The sequence below is a fragment of the Tursiops truncatus genome, chromosome 7 (genome assembly GCF_011762595.2).
Source record: "Tursiops truncatus isolate mTurTru1 chromosome 7, mTurTru1.mat.Y, whole genome shotgun sequence".
Classification (NCBI taxonomy): Eukaryota; Metazoa; Chordata; class Mammalia; order Artiodactyla; family Delphinidae; genus Tursiops; species Tursiops truncatus.
The window spans coordinates 38,643,064-38,660,996 of NC_047040.1; the positions used below are offsets into that span (position 1 = coordinate 38,643,064).

At 40.3% G+C, this 17,933-nt stretch overlaps 1 protein-coding gene across 9 annotated transcripts in view; it reads left to right on the forward strand.

The window, feature by feature from the left end:
- The window catches only part of HECW2 (HECT, C2 and WW domain containing E3 ubiquitin protein ligase 2), a 417,065-nt gene that overhangs the window by 230,933 nt on the left and 168,199 nt on the right, over positions 1-17,933 (forward strand). For 7 of the 9 annotated variants that reach the window (XM_073807454.1, XM_033859936.2, XM_073807452.1 and 4 more), the window contains exon 3: positions 14,252-14,359. In XM_073807454.1, the coding sequence (XP_073663555.1) occupies positions 14,252-14,359 (108 nt within the window). Of the gene's footprint in view, positions 1-575; positions 922-14,251; positions 14,360-17,933 lie in introns of those variants that run through there. The other 2 variants (XM_073807456.1, XM_033859942.2) reach the window with 1 other exon arrangement.

Here is a 17,933-nt window from a genome sequence, read left to right on the forward strand (position 1 = left end):
GAGATTCTCATACCACAACCGCTTCCTAGAATAAGACAGGAGTACCAGGTAAATCCGTGATTGTGTCTATTTTTGCATTAAAAGTAGGGTCTGAAAATAACTTCTGTACTGATAACCACATTTGGCGATTTTCATGAAAGCTATATGATATATGAAAAAGTTGTAGTCCTTTTTTACAGTTTGAAACCACAAGTCCACAAACTCTATTCTGGATTGGCTAGGATACTATTTCAGTAACTTAAATTAAGTCTGTATCTGATTAATGGTAACAGTAAATTAGAGTTTCCCAGATAGTGGCCACTCTATTCTGAGTAAATCAAACAGAAAAACCCCCTCTCTGTGATAACAGTCAGCTTGTTGACATCAGCCCCCTGTGTGTGTGAGTGTGTGTGTGTACACACATAACTTTTCCTTTGGAATTCTCCCATGGAAAAGCAAAGGAAGGAAGCTGAGGGGAGGATGGGGCGATTGCATCCTGTGCTTTACAGGGGCGTGGCCACAACTGCCTCAGCCGCGGGGACACTGATACATGATTTTTTTTCACTTCGGATGCCTGAACAGTGATAAGTCTTGATGAAAGGCAGGGGCGGCTCTCAGTGTTGTTTATAGCTGGACAGGAGTCTCCTAGTAGCAGCCTGCTTGAGCCCCACTCAGTATTTCACTGCTAGAACTTTGGGGAAGAGGAAGAACAGCAGGCGCATCTGAAGTGGACCCGCAGAGCTCTCCCCGCCGCATTAGGATTTCAGACCCTCTTTAACTTCAGTTCGGGCCACGCTTATGAATGACATTGCCAAGTGGGTAGGCCAGGTACATGGTTTTAAGGAGAATGAAATGTCTCTTCGTGCTGCTTCCTAAATCTGATTTGAAATGATGGATTCTGCCCTGACAAAGGCAGAGAGGAACTCTTTGGGATTTTATGAGGTAAGGTATTAGAAAGTTCTGTGAAATGAATTCCACTCTCATCTGATTTCTGTGTCCAACTGTTTGGGATTCACAGTTGTCTCTGCCTTTCTTTTTGAAAAATTCTTAATGCTGTCCCCTCCCAGCTTGGTTAGGGACAATTATTAACAAATTCTGTAGTGCATTTATTAAGCCAGGCTTAAAGCTCATTGACAGCACTTTCAGCTCTGAGTGACCCTCCATCCAAGAACTGGGCAGTATTCAGACACTCTGTGTGGGAGACTGTGCTACACGGCGTAGTACATGGCATAATGTGCAATTTCTGTACATACGGCCTCTGCACTTTTGCTGCCTGGTCATTTGGCATCCATTGCTTAAGAAAGCAGGGTCTCCAAAAACATAAAAATAGCTATGCTTTGGGGGTTTTTTGTATATTTTTTTATGCTTTTGTTTTAATTTATTTATGAAAAATCAGAATAAGACAATGTCTTTAAAGGAAATAAATTTAAAAAGTTAAAAGGAAAGAAGTTGAGGAATTGTGCTTTTGAGTATTAAAAACATAGCACTCTTTAAAAAGGATGAAATAAACACTTACACATGTATAATAGCTCCTAATATGAACCAGGTTCACATCCTGTACACATGTCCTCCTCACACCTTTCTGAGCTAGGAGTGCCATTATCATTTTATAGAATGGGGAAATGGGGTCTTTGCAGTTTTAAGACTTGCCCAAGGTCATACATTCTGTAAATGGGAAAAATGGAATTTAAACTCAGGCCTGCTGTTTCTTGAAGTTCTGGGATCTTAGCATCACACAGCAGCCACAGCCTGGTAACACCATTATCAAGCAGCATACTACTTTCATTGCACCTGTAATAAATGATGGGTACCTAAAAACAAAAGCCATACTACACACCATCTACAAGCTGGCCCTGCCTGTCTCTCTGATCTCATCTTCTCCCACTCTTGGCCTCATCCTTCACTCTGCATCACTTTGTTGTTCCCTGGGAACACAGTGGGCTTGTCCTGTTTCAGGGTCCTTGCATTTTCGTGTGTTGCCTTTTCCCAAATCTCCCAGTGGAAAGCAGTCCCACTTCATTCAAGGCCCTGTTCAAATGTTTCCCTCATCAACCTACATAAAATAGTACTCTCCCACCACTCTCTCTCCCCCTCCCACTCCCTGGCTGTCTTCCTTCAACCCATGTCACCACCACCTGACATTACGTTGTCTCTACTACACTACCTGACATACACATTATTTTGTGTCTGATTATTCATCGCTTTTCCCACTGGACCAAAATCTCCACGAGGAGAGGGACTTTCACTGGCAGAGAGGGGATGCTCAGTAAATATTTGTTCAATTAATTTTCAGTGATTTTCATTTCCATCATTCCTTCCGTAATTGTTTTCTTTCTGTTTTTAGGCCTTAAAGTCTTCCTTCTAACTCTTGTTAGCCTGTCATCACCTTGCCCCACATGATGGACCTTTAGAAAAAGATCATTTACCTACTCTTTCTCATGAAATTTCTTTAGCAATATGAAGTCTTGTTCTAATCTGTCAGCTTTGGTACCAGGAAGGGGATTGAAGCATTTTAGTGTCATCGTTATAGAATATTCATATAGGACCTAATAGAGAATCATGTGCCAAGGTGTTTACCAAGCTACCATGTGCTGAACATGCTTGACCCTTTGAAAGAGCTGAGGCTTACATTCTCATTGTTAAAGTGTAATCGCTGGAGGAAATATAGCCATGCAGACTGTGATGGGGAAAATTATGTTCTGACAGCAATGGGTGCTTCATGAAGACATTGGAAATTTTTTTTTGTGTGTGTGGTACGCGGGCCTCTCACTGTTGTGGCCTCTCCTGTTGCGGAGCACAGGCTCCGGACGCGCAGGCTCAGCGGCCATGGCTCATGGGTCCAGCCGCTCCGCGGCACGTGGGATCCTCCCGGACCGGGGCACGAACCCATGTCCCCTGCATTGGCAGGCGGACTCTCAACCACTGCGCCACCAGGGAAGCCCGACATTGGAAATTTTTAAGCCTCAAATTTTATAAAGATCACCGAATTCCTGCTGATATTTCTAACATGAAATTGGCTAAAACTATTACCAGTTGCATATTCTGTTTTCACAATGATATTTATTATAAATTTTTAGAGTAGCCAAATTAAATAGATTATTTGATATAAGTAAACTTTTAATAATTTTTTCATTTGAGGTATTATCAAAGAATTTGAGTTTCCTATGTTCTATATAGGACAGTATTCAGTTGGGGAAAAAGTAAATGTTAATTTAGAAATGCTCTGAAAGTCTTCATCAGGAAAAAACTTGTTTAAGATGTTTCAAAGGCCTTTACCAGAAACTGGTTATGTGATCTTAAGTAAGCTAGTTCATCTTTTTGTGCATTTGGTGTGATGGACTATAAGCTATAAACAAAGTTGAATGTCAACTCAGCATAGCAATGTGATTGAATTAATTAGAAATTCTTGTTATAAAGATTGAGAGTTTAAATAAATTGATCTTGTTAAGTTAGTCTAGTAAAGCTTAGTGTGGAATTTGCAATATTGTCCTTGTTTTTCTCTATTTTGAACAGGACAGAGATCTCTTTAAAAAGGCTTTATGCATTCCTTGGTGAGAATTTTATTTTCCTCCTTTGTATATTTTAACAGTATAATACTGGTATTCAGTTAATGCCATATCATCATAATTAAAAGAAGACATGGCAACCTCTTTTGTTCAACCAAATATGAGCACCTACTATGTGCCAGGTATTCTAGTTACTTGAGATACATCAGTGAACAGAATAGACAAAAGTCCTTGACCTCTTGGAGTTTACATTCTAGAGAGAAAGACAATATACAAGAAGTATAAGTAGATTATATAGTATGTTAGGTGGTGTTAGGGTTATAGAAAAGAAATTGAGCGGAGTAAGAGAGTCCAGGAATGCTGGAGACAGGGTAGTTTTAAACCGGGCAGTCAGGGTAGATTTCATTGAGACAGTGATATGCAAGCAAAAAAGAAAAATAATTTAAGGAGAGGATTGATGCATTAGGATATATTGGGGGAAAGATTCAGACAGATGGACCCTGAGGCAGAGTCCTGACCAGAACTTTGAGGATATTGTAAAGGAGGAAAAAAACTTTATTCTCTGAGGTTTGGCTACTGGCCCTGCAAATCAGACTGACAAAAGACAGATTAACAGGAAAAATAGGATACACATTTTAATAGATGTTAAAAATTTTATTTCTACTTGCATGAAGCCTTCTTGTATATAAAATGAAGACCCAAAGAAGTGGTTAAATTCAGGGGCTTATATGCTACTTTACCAAAGGACAATAAATTGTGGAGAAGTAACTAGACAAAGGAAGGGCGGTTGGCTTCTGTGGGTGGTAAATTGTGGGAAGGTAAATATATGGGGGAAACTAATGGAAGATAAGGGTTATTTAGGAAGGTTTGTTACGCAGACTGAAGTTGGTTCCTTCTCCATTGATGAGTAGTGATTAAGAGTCATCTTACTCTTCCTGGTATGGGAGAGGGAGACACCTTTACGGATGGAAATTTATGTCTTGCTTTTAGACATAAAGGGGGAGAGCAGAGGGCTGATTGCTTTCAGCTCAAAGTGGCATATTTTGGCCTGGCAGACTCTTAACTCCCTTCATTACCAAGGAGTCCAGTGCAGCTGGAGTGGAGCAAGCGGGGAAGGGGAGAGGGTAGGGAAAGATGAGGTCAGAGCTCTAATTTTTTGGGGGGTGGGGAAGGGGGCTGCCAGATCCTGTAGGGCACTATTAACCTCCAAAAAGACTTTGAATTTTACTCTGAAAGAAACAGGGATCCTAATGAACAAGAGGTAAGACATTTTCAATATGTAAACATTACCTATGTTTAAAGTGAATTCTTCTGTAAACCCTCTCTGACTGAAACTCTTGACAGTTATTTGCTAAAATGAAGCCAAGTGTTTCCTCTCACTGGTCTGTTGGTGGTTCCCCCCTTGTCAACTGAGTGTTTAATTGACTAGTTTAGGATCAGGTATTTTATACAGGAAGTTGCTTAGCAGGGCCTCCTGCCTCTGCCTAGCACGTCTGGAGGTTTGAATGTTGAGGAGACCCCTCAGGGGTGTGGTTAGGACTTGGCTATAAGGTATGTCACCCAGCCTGGATCTACTGAAACATATAACATTCTTCAGATTGGCCTGCACCACCCCTGGTGAGGCCTCCTGTAGAGGAGACAGCAGTAGCACACCTCTCTCATACAGCGGTGTGAGTGACAGTGAATCAGTATATGAGCCTCACTCTTCCCGCCCCCCCTCGCCAGTGTTCCCTTCTTATCGGGGCACACGCCCTTCAGTGCAAACATCTCCAAGGCCAGACCTTACCGGCTTGCCAGAGGGTCTTCTCAGCCTCTGTTGCTTTTTCTGTCCTGTAATGTGCCAGTGTCTTTTTCTCTCATCTCTGGCACATTATAATCAGCAAATCTTTCTGGTATCTATCAATATAAGAAAATATTCAAGTGGCAGTGGGCGCATTCTCATTTGATAGCATGGTGTCATCATTGCAATCCCTAAATATGTCCAATACTCACACTCTTTTTTTTTCCATCCAGGGAGGGTGTCAGTGTACAGAATTGGGCATCTAGGGAGATTGGGTTAAAAACAAATGCCGAGTGTGCCGATTCATGAAGTTTGTGAGTGAATTCTCATAGCACTTAATAAGACTGGTGCTCTGTTTGGTACAATCAGTGGTAAAGGGTCACCCCCTCACCCGCCTGCAATGTAGTTCAGATCTCAGCCACTGTCAGAGTTTTGCTCTTGCATAACTTGCCTAGTGGGATTCCATAACTTGCCTAGCACATGCAGGTAAATTTGCAAAGTTTTAACAGTCAGGCAGCCCCTGTGAAGATGTGTTTTTGGCCAGGTCTAGAATGATCATTTTGATTCAAATTGTAGCTTAGGATTGCTCTAAATCCCAAATCCTAGACAAGGCATCTAATTTCTGAGTGTAGCTGGAAGAAAGCCAGGCCTCTTTATGATCCAATCTCAGGACATAGGTATATTCAATTTTTATCCGAAAAGTAATTTAAAATCAAGTTAGATGTTTATGCCATTTTTCAAGAAAATGTAGGGAGGAATTACTTCAAAGCAAAAGAACATTTGTAAACATCATTTTTCATCTGTCACAGTCTGTCACATGGCATCTTTCTTACAAAATTTCTTATCTTTTTTCAAGTCCCCTAGGTTGACTGATAGAATAGTGAGGACTTTGAATACTTTTTTTGTTTCTGTTTTATCTCCAGTATTGTATGGACGTTTTGGAAATATTAATATAGACATAGAAACATTTCCAAATTATTTTGGATATGTTTAATATGTCTGGCCATGTCTCCTGTATATGCCTATTCACAGGACATTTCTGCAATCCAAAAGTCATGTACAGAAAAAAAAATTAATCTTTAAAAGATTATTTTCACACTGACCTCTGTGTGTGAAATATTACGGGGAAGGAAGAGTTTGAAGCATGAAAGACTTTATGCTTACGTCATTTTAGGTTTTTGTGGCATTTTAAAAAGAATTCATTTATTTTTTAAAATTACTCTTTACAATCATATTGTAAGTTAATATAATTAATCCTACTTTTCCAAGTAAGAAAATGATAATGTCATGGGACCTAGGGAACAACAAACAGTAACTTTTACCACTGAATTCAGCTCTTAATATGCCACTTGTTTGTTGCTTCTGATGACCATTTATGGAACCAAAAAATGAACCTTGGGAGACAAAACAATATGTCTAGAGAACAGTGAAGCAAAGGAATGGATGGGATACCTTAATGACTGGCTCAAATGTGTAAACCTCTGAAAGGATATCTCCATATGCATCTCCCAAAGACACTTCAAACTTGATAGATCCAGAGCCATAGTCATTATACACGGTCACGGAGAATGCTGATCATTCCCCCTCGGTTCTCTAACACTTTATAAAGTATGCACACCTCTATCACAGCACTTTTAACATCGCATTGTACCTTATATGCCAGTCTTCTCCTACTGTACTGCAAACTCCTTATGGCAGGAAATGGATGTTCCTGACCTTCATAAGACAGTCAGTAAATTCCATTCAGATGAAAGAAGGAAGGGAGGGAAGGAGGGAGGAAGGAAGGAAAGGAACAAGCTAGCAAATGAGAGGGACAGTGGTCAATGAGATGTGCATGGTCCACAGCATTGCTATGATTGCTCAGTTTCTCTGGAAATTACCATGGAACAGATTTTTTTTCCATGTGAGGTGTTTGTAGTACCTGTAGCAGAATCACCTGGTTGGGGTGCTTCCTAAAATTCAAATTCCTGCATCCCGACTCAAACCTACTGAATCAAAGTCAGCATTGTTGAAGGAGCCCCCAGGATATTCATTGTGAGCAATGGAGTTGGGCAATCATTGCCCCAGAGGATCAGTTAGCTAAAGGGGAAGGTAGCCAATGATGATTTGTGACCTACTGAATGTGCAGGAGATGTTGGCAAATCTGCTTATATAGAGATTTTGTTTAAGACCCCAAGGTAAAATTATGTGGTTCTCATTAAGGGAAGGGGACTATTTCTCACCAAATTAACCAAATTTCTGAGAAAATTCTTTGAGCTACTATACTCTGCAGTTAATAGAATAGAGTTAGTTCTGTGTAGTGTAATCTTATATCCCTACTCCTTTACTTCTGGGTCCAAACACTTCGTTTCTCCCTTGGAGAAGCAGACTTAACAGAAGTAATTCCAGTATTAAAAAAAAATTAATTGGAAAAGCCCTAGAAGAGTACAGTTGATGCTTGAAGAACATGGGTTTGAACTGCTCAGGTCCACTTATGCACGGATTTTTTTCAATAGTAAATACTGCGGTGCTATGTGATCCACGGTTGGTTGAATTGCAGATATGGAAACTGCCTGCGGGTAAGGAGGAACCCCATCCGTATGCAGAGGGCCGACTCTAAGTTGTATGTCGATTTTTGACTTCAGAGAGGGGCGGTGTGCCTAACCCCTGCCTTTGTTCAGGGGTCAACTGTAATTTTAAAAAACACTATATGAAATCATTTTCGGAAAGTATCATGGATTGCTAAAATAAGGCAAGAGTAAAGATTTTCAAAAGGTTTCTTGATCATGTTCCCACAATATTCACAAACAGGAATGAAAATTACATTAGAAGGATTTTAGGGCTTTTTGGGTGTGTGCTTTGCCTTTTTATTTACAGAACATGTACTGCCAACTAGATTTATAAGAGAACTAAGAATATGTAAGAGACATGAGTGGACAAGCTTCATATAAACCCTGCCAAACAAAATTAGATTTAGAAAAGATATTTAGGTACATGAATTAAATATCTCCAATGTTTCTTTTTGTAATTATATTCCAGCTAGAAAGTTACCTAGGTATCTAGAACATACACTTCTAGAATACAGACTCCATTGTAACTATAACAGATATTTTAATGTTAGTAAGAAGGGAAATAAAAATGTGGATGGGAAAGGGGGCAAGGAAGGCAACGGTCCAAGAGCAAAAGCAGACAGGTATGTCTCATGGAGGCTGACGTGTTTCTCGGTTGAGAGGAAGAAGCTAAAGGTCAAGGTGAGAGAAGGTGACTGATGGAAGGGTTTGAGTCAAGGGCACCACCATAATGGGGGGTAAAACCCTGGGCAAGAAAGCGAGAAATACATGTGGGTTCAGAAAAGATGGCGGTAGGGAGAGGCAGAAACCAGGGAAATGGGGCTTGATGTCCTCCATGTTCTAGATGCCATAGGGTGCATGGTACCCTGCTGTAAGTCAGAGGGTGGAAATTAGAGGATGTGAGGACAGTGAGACAGATTTGAATAGCTCTTAAGAGAAATGGGGAAGGGAAGTGGCCAAGTATAAATGGAAAAATTGATAATTGGCTTTAAAGACCAATGACATTTCTTTGATCTATCCGAATCTTTATTCAATTAAAGGAAGAAATAGATGTATAATTATGTCTATACGATACATGTAGGGAATTTAGAAGGCTTTCTTTGGTGTACTATTTTTATACTCAGTTATTTTTCTTATTTGGAGTTGGGGGCATTTTAAAAAGATTGAGTCATCTAATACAGATGTTAAATGAGGGTGAAGAAAACCAACTTACACAATCTGGGAAAAAATATTCTGTCCTCAAACATCCATAAAAAAATAGACCTGAGCAGAAAAATGCTGTCACTGAAAAGATGTTCTTAGGCTAGCCTAGAACGGAGTGCAACCTAAATGAAAGTGTTAACCTACTTAAGGAAAAAAAGGTTTAGTCTGAAGGACAAGTTAAAATTGGTCTCCTTGAAACAAAGACAAGGGATGAGTCATTCTAGGTATGTTTTAGAATCCTGCCACCAAGGCTGGTCAGAGCTCTGCTGGCCCATGTCAGTAGGAGCTGGAGCTGTGGTGGAGACTGTGAGAGCCGGCACAAAATAATTTGAACTCTGTGCCACCACACTGGTTTATTTCTAGGGATTTTACATTTTCAGTTAAGAGTAGCTGCCAGTCGGTAGCAGGAGAGCTAGTATCTGTCAGGGATGATGAATTTTCAGAAACGTAATCTCACTGGAGAAAGATTTCCATCTAGAATAACCAGAATATTAAGCAACTTGGGTAACTTCTAAATGACAGACACTGTGCTTGGTGGGGAATAAGAGCTTCCCTATGAAGGTTTACAGATTTGTTTCTTGCTATGGCATTTGGGCTTAAAAAAAAAAAAATCAGAACGTACCCATCAAGCTTCTGCTCTGGGCCTGTTCATCCTAATTCTGACCCATTTCTCAACATATATGGGACATTTGAGTTCCCTACGGGCCTGAATACTCATGGTACATTTTTGACATTTTGCTTCAAGGGGCTAGCCTTTATTTCTTTAAATATCATATACTTAACCAAATGGAGTTGTCCACATAGCCTATGAACCAAAGATAGGAGTAAAAGTCAGAGATACATGTTTTATCCCAACCCACACAAGCTGGTGGGTGAACCGAACCCCTAACTCTAGGTCTCTTTCTTGGTGAGGAGTCTGGGGAGGAAGCACCCGTAACTCATCCTCCCTTATTTCCAACTTCTGAGACCAAGGATGGATATTCGTGCAATGCAGTATTTCTACCTTGAAGTGAATATAACCGGCAAAGAAAAAGTTATTAGTGGCCCTTCTTGGAACAGGAGATGCTGGCACTGGTTCTCTGTCAAAATTCTCCTCCAGGGAACATGTAAGGGGTTGTGTCAAGCCTCAGGCATCACTTCTGCGTGGAGCTCAGTCCTCTCACGCTATCTCCTCATCCCATTACCCCCACCCGCTCCTATTTCTGCTCCTTAGGGCCCCATCTTCCCAGGGTCATTACGTCAGAAGTGTGTACTTGGTTTGACTTAACTGATGGCTTGGGGAGAAAAAGTTTAGTAACAGCAGAAGTGCGAACCCTGTAACAGAGAGGTCACACTTTACCAAGTACAAATTTATTAATGTTGCTTTTTATCATTGTGATCCTAATGCATGCTCCTTAAAATGAGATTTGATGTTTTGCCTCATCTTTCCTGAGGCCTCAAGAGGAAACTGACACAACAGTATTTTCAGAAAATTTCCCATGTGCATAGCCGTGTTTTTTAAAAAAAGCATTTTGAACAGCTGGACACCTTCTACTCCCTATACCTGTGTTCTGTTCCCTTCAGGGTCCAGTGCCTTGCATGTGACCAACAGCTAATACAATACATTTGTTTGTGAAAACATGAGGGTCCCTGTCCCTATGCCAGCAGCTCTGCCCAGTATGTTTTAGAAAGGAAGAAACTACCTTTGTTGTCTAACCTGGAGAAGTGATGCAATCTCAGCGATTCTGGGTCAAGTCAGGCGTGATGCACCTAAATCACTGAGTGATTTTTAGGAAGGTAGTTGTGTCTATTAGGAATTGTGTTCAGCTGCAAGTAACAGAAACCCAACCACAGGAGCTTAAGTAAATAGGAATTTATTTTTGCCTCGGTAGCAAAAAGCCTGAAGGCCATTCAGGGCTCAAAGGATCATCATGGATGCTTCCAGCTTCTTTCTCTGCCATTCTTAGTATGTGGCTCTCATCTAAGGAGAGGGGAGGGGGGAGAACAAAAAGATTATTGAGTCTGTCCTTTTATCAATCAGGAAAATAACAGCTTTCCCAGAAGTCCCACCCAGTAGAATTCTACCTACGTCTCACTGGCCACATGCCACCCTTGGCTGCAAGGGATTCTGGAGAGGCAACTATTTTTAACTGGGCACATTGTTCCCTCGGACAGAATTGGGGTTCAGTTGACAAGGAAGAGGCTCAAGGGATAGGCAGTGAGCAGGGTCTGCCCTGAGGAGCCACATGACATCTTTCAAATCCAGTTTTAGGTGATTGCCTGAGTACCTTCTAAATATCAGTGTTGTGGTTCTATTTTTGTGATGGAATGGAGTGGATCGCCTTGCATTGTTTATCTATGAGGGGAGGTGATGCCCTGAGTCAGTTACGCCTTTCCATTCTTACAAGAACAGTGGCTGCTGCTTGGCCTTTTCACGATAAAGAATCTTTGACTTATACTGTGCTGATTACAGGTAGCAGGAAAGGACCCTTCCTCCCAAACTTCTTTGACTTCTCAATGTGATGAAACCAGTGGGCCCCAAGGACAACCACTGGATTGAAATCCAGTGGAGCTGGATTATCCAACCCCTCACCTGGCCCACTTTCTGTTCCTTTTATGCTCATAAGAAGTGAGGTTTTTCTTAGGACTCTTCCCTTGGGCTTGGGACCTTTTCTCTCCTCTCTTATTTTAGTGGATCTCTTACTTCACCCTCTCAGCTTAATTCCAGCTCTCAGTTAAAGTGTATCCCTAATCTTCCCTCCTGGGAAAGGGATTTGGGGAAGCAAATGAGGTACATCTGATTTTAAGAGCCAGTATCTCTGCACACATTTTTGTGTACCTATAGAACTCTGAATGGTCTCTTTTTTCCTGTTTTTAGTTTCATTTCCTATTCCAGGGCCCTAGGACAGAACTTCAAACTAGTGTGATGTAAGCAAGTTAAAGAATATGAATCCCTTGGGCTTCCCTGGTGGCGCAGTGGTTGAGAGTCCGCCTGCCGATGCAGGGGACACGGGTTCATGCCCCGGTCCGGGAAGATCCCACATGCCGCGGAGCGGCTGGGCCCGTGAGCCATGGCCACTGAGCCTGCGCGTCCGGAGCCTGTGCTCTGCAACGGGAGAGGCCATAACAGTGAGAGGCCCGCGTACCGCAAAAAAAAAAAAAAAAAAATATGAATCCCTTCCACCTTCAAGGTGGGGCAGAACCTGGGGCAGCCAGAGCACCCCTACTATAATCTTAAGTTGTAAGTGTCTCTTTCATGTACTCCAGTGTGTCCTACAAATATTACCATTTTCTTAGTGCCGTGAGGTCAGAGAGCTTGGAGAATGCTACTTTCAGGCTGCTCTTTGGATCTGTTCTTTCTATCCTTCTTCCTCTTTCCTTTTCTTGTATTGACTCAAGGTCTACTGCTACCGACCTTTTGTAAACGATTGTCCTAGCCAACCTGATAACTTAGTTGGTGTCTGCTGAGCACTGTCCATGGCCAACCTGTGCTGTGTCTTGACTCAGTTTCATAGCTCAATGTCTGTTTGTTTCATCCCATCTTGATTCTGTTATATTCTACCAGCTTTGCTCTTCCTTTTCTTTCTTTTTTTTTAAGTTAACATCTTTATTGGAGTATAACTGTTCTACAATGGTGTGTTAGTTTCTGCTTTATAACAAAGTGAATCAGCCATACATATACATATATCCCCGTATCTCCTCCCTCTTGCGTCTCCCTCCCACCCTCCCTATCCAACCCCGCTAGGTGGTCACAAAGCACCGAGCTGATCTCCCTGTGCTATGTGGCTGCTTCCCACTAGCTATCGATCTTACATTTGGTAGTGTGTATATGTCCATACCACTCTCTCACTTTGTCCCAGCTTACCCTTCCCCCTCCCTGTGTCAAGTCCATTCTCTACGTCTGCATCTTTATTTCTGTCCTGCCCCTAGGTTCTTCAGAACCTTTTTTTTTTTCAGATTCCATATATATGTGTTAGCATATGGTATTTGTTTTTCTCTTTCTGACTTACTTCACTCTGTATGACAGACTCTAGGTCCATCTAGCTCATTACAAATAACTCAATTTCATTTCTTTTTATGGCTGAGTAATATTCCATTGTATATATGTGCCACATCTTCTTTATCCACTCATCTGTTGATGGACACTTAGGTTGCTTCCATGACCTGGCTATTGTAAATAGAGCTGCAATGAACATTGTGGTACATGACTCTTTTTGAATTATGGTTTTCTTAGGGTATATGCCCAGTAGTGGGATTGCAGGGTCATATGGTAATTCTATTTTTAGATTTTTAAGGAACCTCCATACTCTTCTCCATAGTGGCTGTATCAATTTACATTCCACCAACAGTGCAAGACGGTTCCCTTTTCTCCACACCCTCTCCAGCATTTATTGTTTGTAGATTTTTTGATGATGGCCATTCTGACTGGTGTGAGGTGATACCTCATTGTAGTTTTGATTTGCATTTCTCTAATGATTAGTGACATTGAGCATCCTTTCATGTGTTTGTTGGTGATCTGTATATCTTCTTTGGAGAAATGTCTGTTTAGGTCTTCTGCCCATTTTTGGATTGGGTTGTTTGTTTTTTTGATGCTGAGCCGCGTGAGCTGCTTGTAAATTTTGGAGATTAATCCTTTGTCAGTTGCTTCATTTGCAAATATTTTCTCCCATTCTGAGGGTTGTCTTTTCATCTTGTTTATGGTTTCCTTTGCTGTGCAAAAGCTTTGAAGTGTCATTAGGTCCCATTTGTTTATTTTTGTTTTTATTTCCATTTCTCTAGGAGGTGGGTCAAAAAGGATGTTGCTGTGATTTATGTCATAGAGTGTTCTGCCTATGTTTTCCTCTAAGAGTTTTATAGTGTCTGGCCTTACTCTTCCTTTTCTTTTGATAAAGGATTTTATAGATGGGAGCTCACCCAACCCTTTTCTTATATATCATCTCATTGCTGGTTGACGAACAATCGTACCCTTTGTTCTTTGTGGTTTTGTCTTTTGGCAACAGTGAACAACCTGGCCAAGCCTGGACGTGCCATCTCCTTTCCACCTTCCCATCCTCCTCCCCAATTCTCCTGTATAAATGCAAATGTAGAAATTCAGGGTAATCTGCTGGGAGGAGGTAAGTCATTAACAATAGTGTTCATTAATATTTCCCCTTTATTTTTTTTCCATTTATTTTAGAACTTGCATTAGTCTTTCAGCTAAGGAAAGACAAAGAGGTTATAATTAAGATTAAAAAGTGTTTCTTTGTTTTTTTCAGATGAGAATTCTCCAGCCAACTTCTGGGATTCTAAAAACAGGGGTGTGACCGGAACACAAAAAGGACAAATTGTATGGAGAATTGAGCCTGGGCCTTATTTCATGGAGCGTAAGTAACTAAGTGTGAAATATAAGTTTGTGATTGAACATTGCAGAAATATGCAGAAATCTATAGAGTCTTTCCTGAATTTTATTGTAAAAGTTTTGGGCTCTGATTTATACATGTATGCCGTGTTGCACCAAACTGGAAAGTATATTGTTTTGGAAAATACTCATTAGACAATGTTCATATAATTTGAAAAACTTGTGTGTGTAAAATGTACCTGATGAATGTATGGTATATAAATTATGTATGGTTATTTTAATACTTTACACATATTTATATACTCTTATATCTCATTTATAATTAATAGTATATTAATTACAAGGAGCAGAAAGAATAATTCAAGATTTCAGTTAATCTAAGAGTTTTATTTGCCCGTAGAATACTTGACTGTTATTTTCCCCAGCAGCAGAATAAGTTTTGCGTTTGGGTCTTGGTCTTTCCAAGTGTAGATGAGATAGTGTGGGGCACACTGCCATAGAGGTCATTTATTAGGAATCAGAAATTGACTGCAAATAACAATTTCCCAGTTGATCTGATTTATATTGATACTTACTTATAAATACAAATGCTTATATATAGTACTTATATATAGTATTATACATGTAAATGATTTACTAGTTGGTCCAGGTTAACTTCTACATTTACAGAATTTATTTTTCTTTAATGTAGAAAAAAATGAGCTCTTTAAAATTTTTCTGAGCTGTTTAGCTCTGTGTAAGAATTAAATTTTCTATATGCAAGGGATTTAATATAAGAAAGAGAGAGAGTGTATGGATACTGGTACTTAAGAATGGTAGTTATTAAACCATAAATTATAAAGTAAGTTTGATTAAATGGAAATCTGATGTAAGCATGTCTTTCTTGAAGCATGTAAAACTTCTGTAATATAAAAAGTCATTTTAAAAGGTTAACATCTATTATTTTGAATTGCCATTAAAGACACCAGATAATTTCTTTGACCATCCTTACTGGTAGGTCAGCATTTCATAGTTTTCTCAAATCCCACTTCTGTCCTCTAAGGACTGTCTTTTTTTTCATAGTTCAATTTCTGGCTAGATTTTCTCCTTACATGGAATGTAGTTTTTAAGGGAAAATGCTCATGATATAACAATAAGCGGGAAGCAGATACATACAGCATAATCCCAGCTAATACAGCATGTAGGAAAAAGTCTGGAAGGAGATTTGCCAAAATGTGAACAAGGGATGTATCTGGGAGGTGAGATTATGAGTGATTTGTTTTTATTGCCTATTTCTACTTCTCTTTACTTTCCAACATTGGTCCAGCTGCCATTACTAAGTAATGAGAAAAATAAGTGGTAAAAGAATCTGGTGAAAATGGAATGGGAAGTAGCTGGGTTTACTTTCAGTGTAATTCCTCCTTTGAAAAGATCCCAGGGCTTAAGAGGATGGTCTAGCTGAGAAGTATTGCCAACTGAACTTCAGGGAAAAAGGCAAAACAACCTTCCTGTTTGCTTTAAAATGCTGGAGACGGCTAGGAACGGTTGCCTGTCGATGGAGTGTGCAGATTCACATGATGAGGCTCATGTGAACACCTGGGAAGAAGTCAGTACCACACACTGCTATAATTTGTAACATGTATAAGAGACCCATTTACAGAGTATCCCACTTGACATGATTGATTTTCTTTCTCCATGAAGTATGAATTAGAGATTCATAATGTCCTGGCTGATTAGGGTATAGTAAACATCTCTGGCATGACAAAATTTTTTCTTCACATCTCAGTCTTAGTATTTAACAGAAATGGGCTTGATATTGAAGCTAGGAATTGGGAATGCTTTTGCTTTTCTCCTCTAATTTAGCATTTCCACCTTAATTCTTCACACACAAAATTGGGGGTATTGTGTAGCATAGTTGTAAAACTGGAAATATTTAGTAATGCATTTTTAATTTTTTTGTGGTACGCGGGCCTCTCACTGCTGTGGCCTCTCCCGTTGCGGAGCACAGGCTCCGGACGCGCAGGCTCAGCGGCCATGGCCCACGGGCTCAGCCGCCCCGCAGCATGTGGGATCCTCCCAGACCGGGGCACAAACCCGTGTCCCCTGATTCAGCAGGCGGACTCTCAACCACTGCGCCACCAGGGAAGCCCAAGTAATGCATTTTTAAGGACTGAGAAAGGTTGTATAAGTTTAAGTGCAAGACAGTGAATAGGAATTACAGAAAGATTTGGCTTTAGAATAAGTTTATCTTCATTCATCAGAATGGGATCTCCCCCAACACACATCCCTATCTTTTCAAAATCCATTCAGTGTAAAAACCTGAGGTGGTGTTTATATCAGTGCTTAGAAGTGTAGTCTGTGTCTCTTAGATCTCACAGACAACATTTTTTTTTTACATCTTTATTGGAGTATAATTGCTTTACAATGGTGTGTTGGTTTCTGCTTTATAACAAAGTGAATCAGTTATACATATACATATGTTCCCATATCTCTTCCCTCTTGTGTCTCCCTCCCTCCCACCCTCCCTATCCCACCCCTCCAGGCGGTCACAAAGCACGGATCTGATCTCCCTGTGCTATGCCGCTGCTTCCCACTAGCTATCTGTTTTACGTTTGGTAGTGTATATATATCCATGCCTCTCTCTCGCTTTGTCACAGCTTACCCTTCCCCCTCCCCATATCCTCAAGTCCATTCTCTAGTAGGTCTGTGTCTTTATTCCTGTCTTACCCCAAGGTTCTTCATGACACTTTTTTTTTCTTAAATTCCATATATATGTGTTACCATCCGGTATTTGTCTTTCTCTTTCTGACTTACTTCACTCTGTATGACAGACTCTAGGTCCATCCACCTCATTAGAAATAGCTCAGTTCCGTTTCTTTTTATGGCTGAGTAATATTCCATTGTATATATGTGCCACATCTTCTTTAAGCATTAATCAGATGATAGACACTTAGGTTGCTTCCATCACCTGGCTATTGTAAATAGAGCTGCAATGAACATTTTGGTACATGACTCTTTTTGAATTATGGTTTTCTCAGGGTATATGCCCAGTAGTGGGATTGCTGGGTCATATGGTAGTTCTATTTGTAGTTTTTTAAGGAACCTCCATACTGTTCTCCATAGTGGCTGTACCATTTTACATTCCCACCAGCAGTGCAAGAGTGTTTCCTTTTCTCCACACCCTCCCCAGCATTTATTCTTTCTAGATTTTTTGATGATGGCCATTCTGACTGGTGTGAGATGATATCTCATTGTAGTTTTGATTTGCATTTCTCTAATGATTAATGATGTTGAGCATTCTTTCATGTGTTTGTTGGCAATCTGTATATCTTCTTTGGAGAAATGTCTATTTAGGCCTTCTGCCCATTTTTGGATTGGGTTGTTTGTTTCTTTGTTATTGAGCTGCATGAGCTGCTTATAAATTTTGGAGATTAATCCTTTATCAGTTGCTTCATTTGCAAATATTTTCTCCCATTCTGAGGGTTTTCGCGTCTTGTTTATGGTTTCCTTTGCTGTGCAAAAGCTTTGAAGTTTCATTAGGTCCCATTTGTTTATTTTTGTTTTTATGTCCATTTCTCTAGGAGGAGGATCAAAAAGAATCCTGCTGTGATTTATGTCAT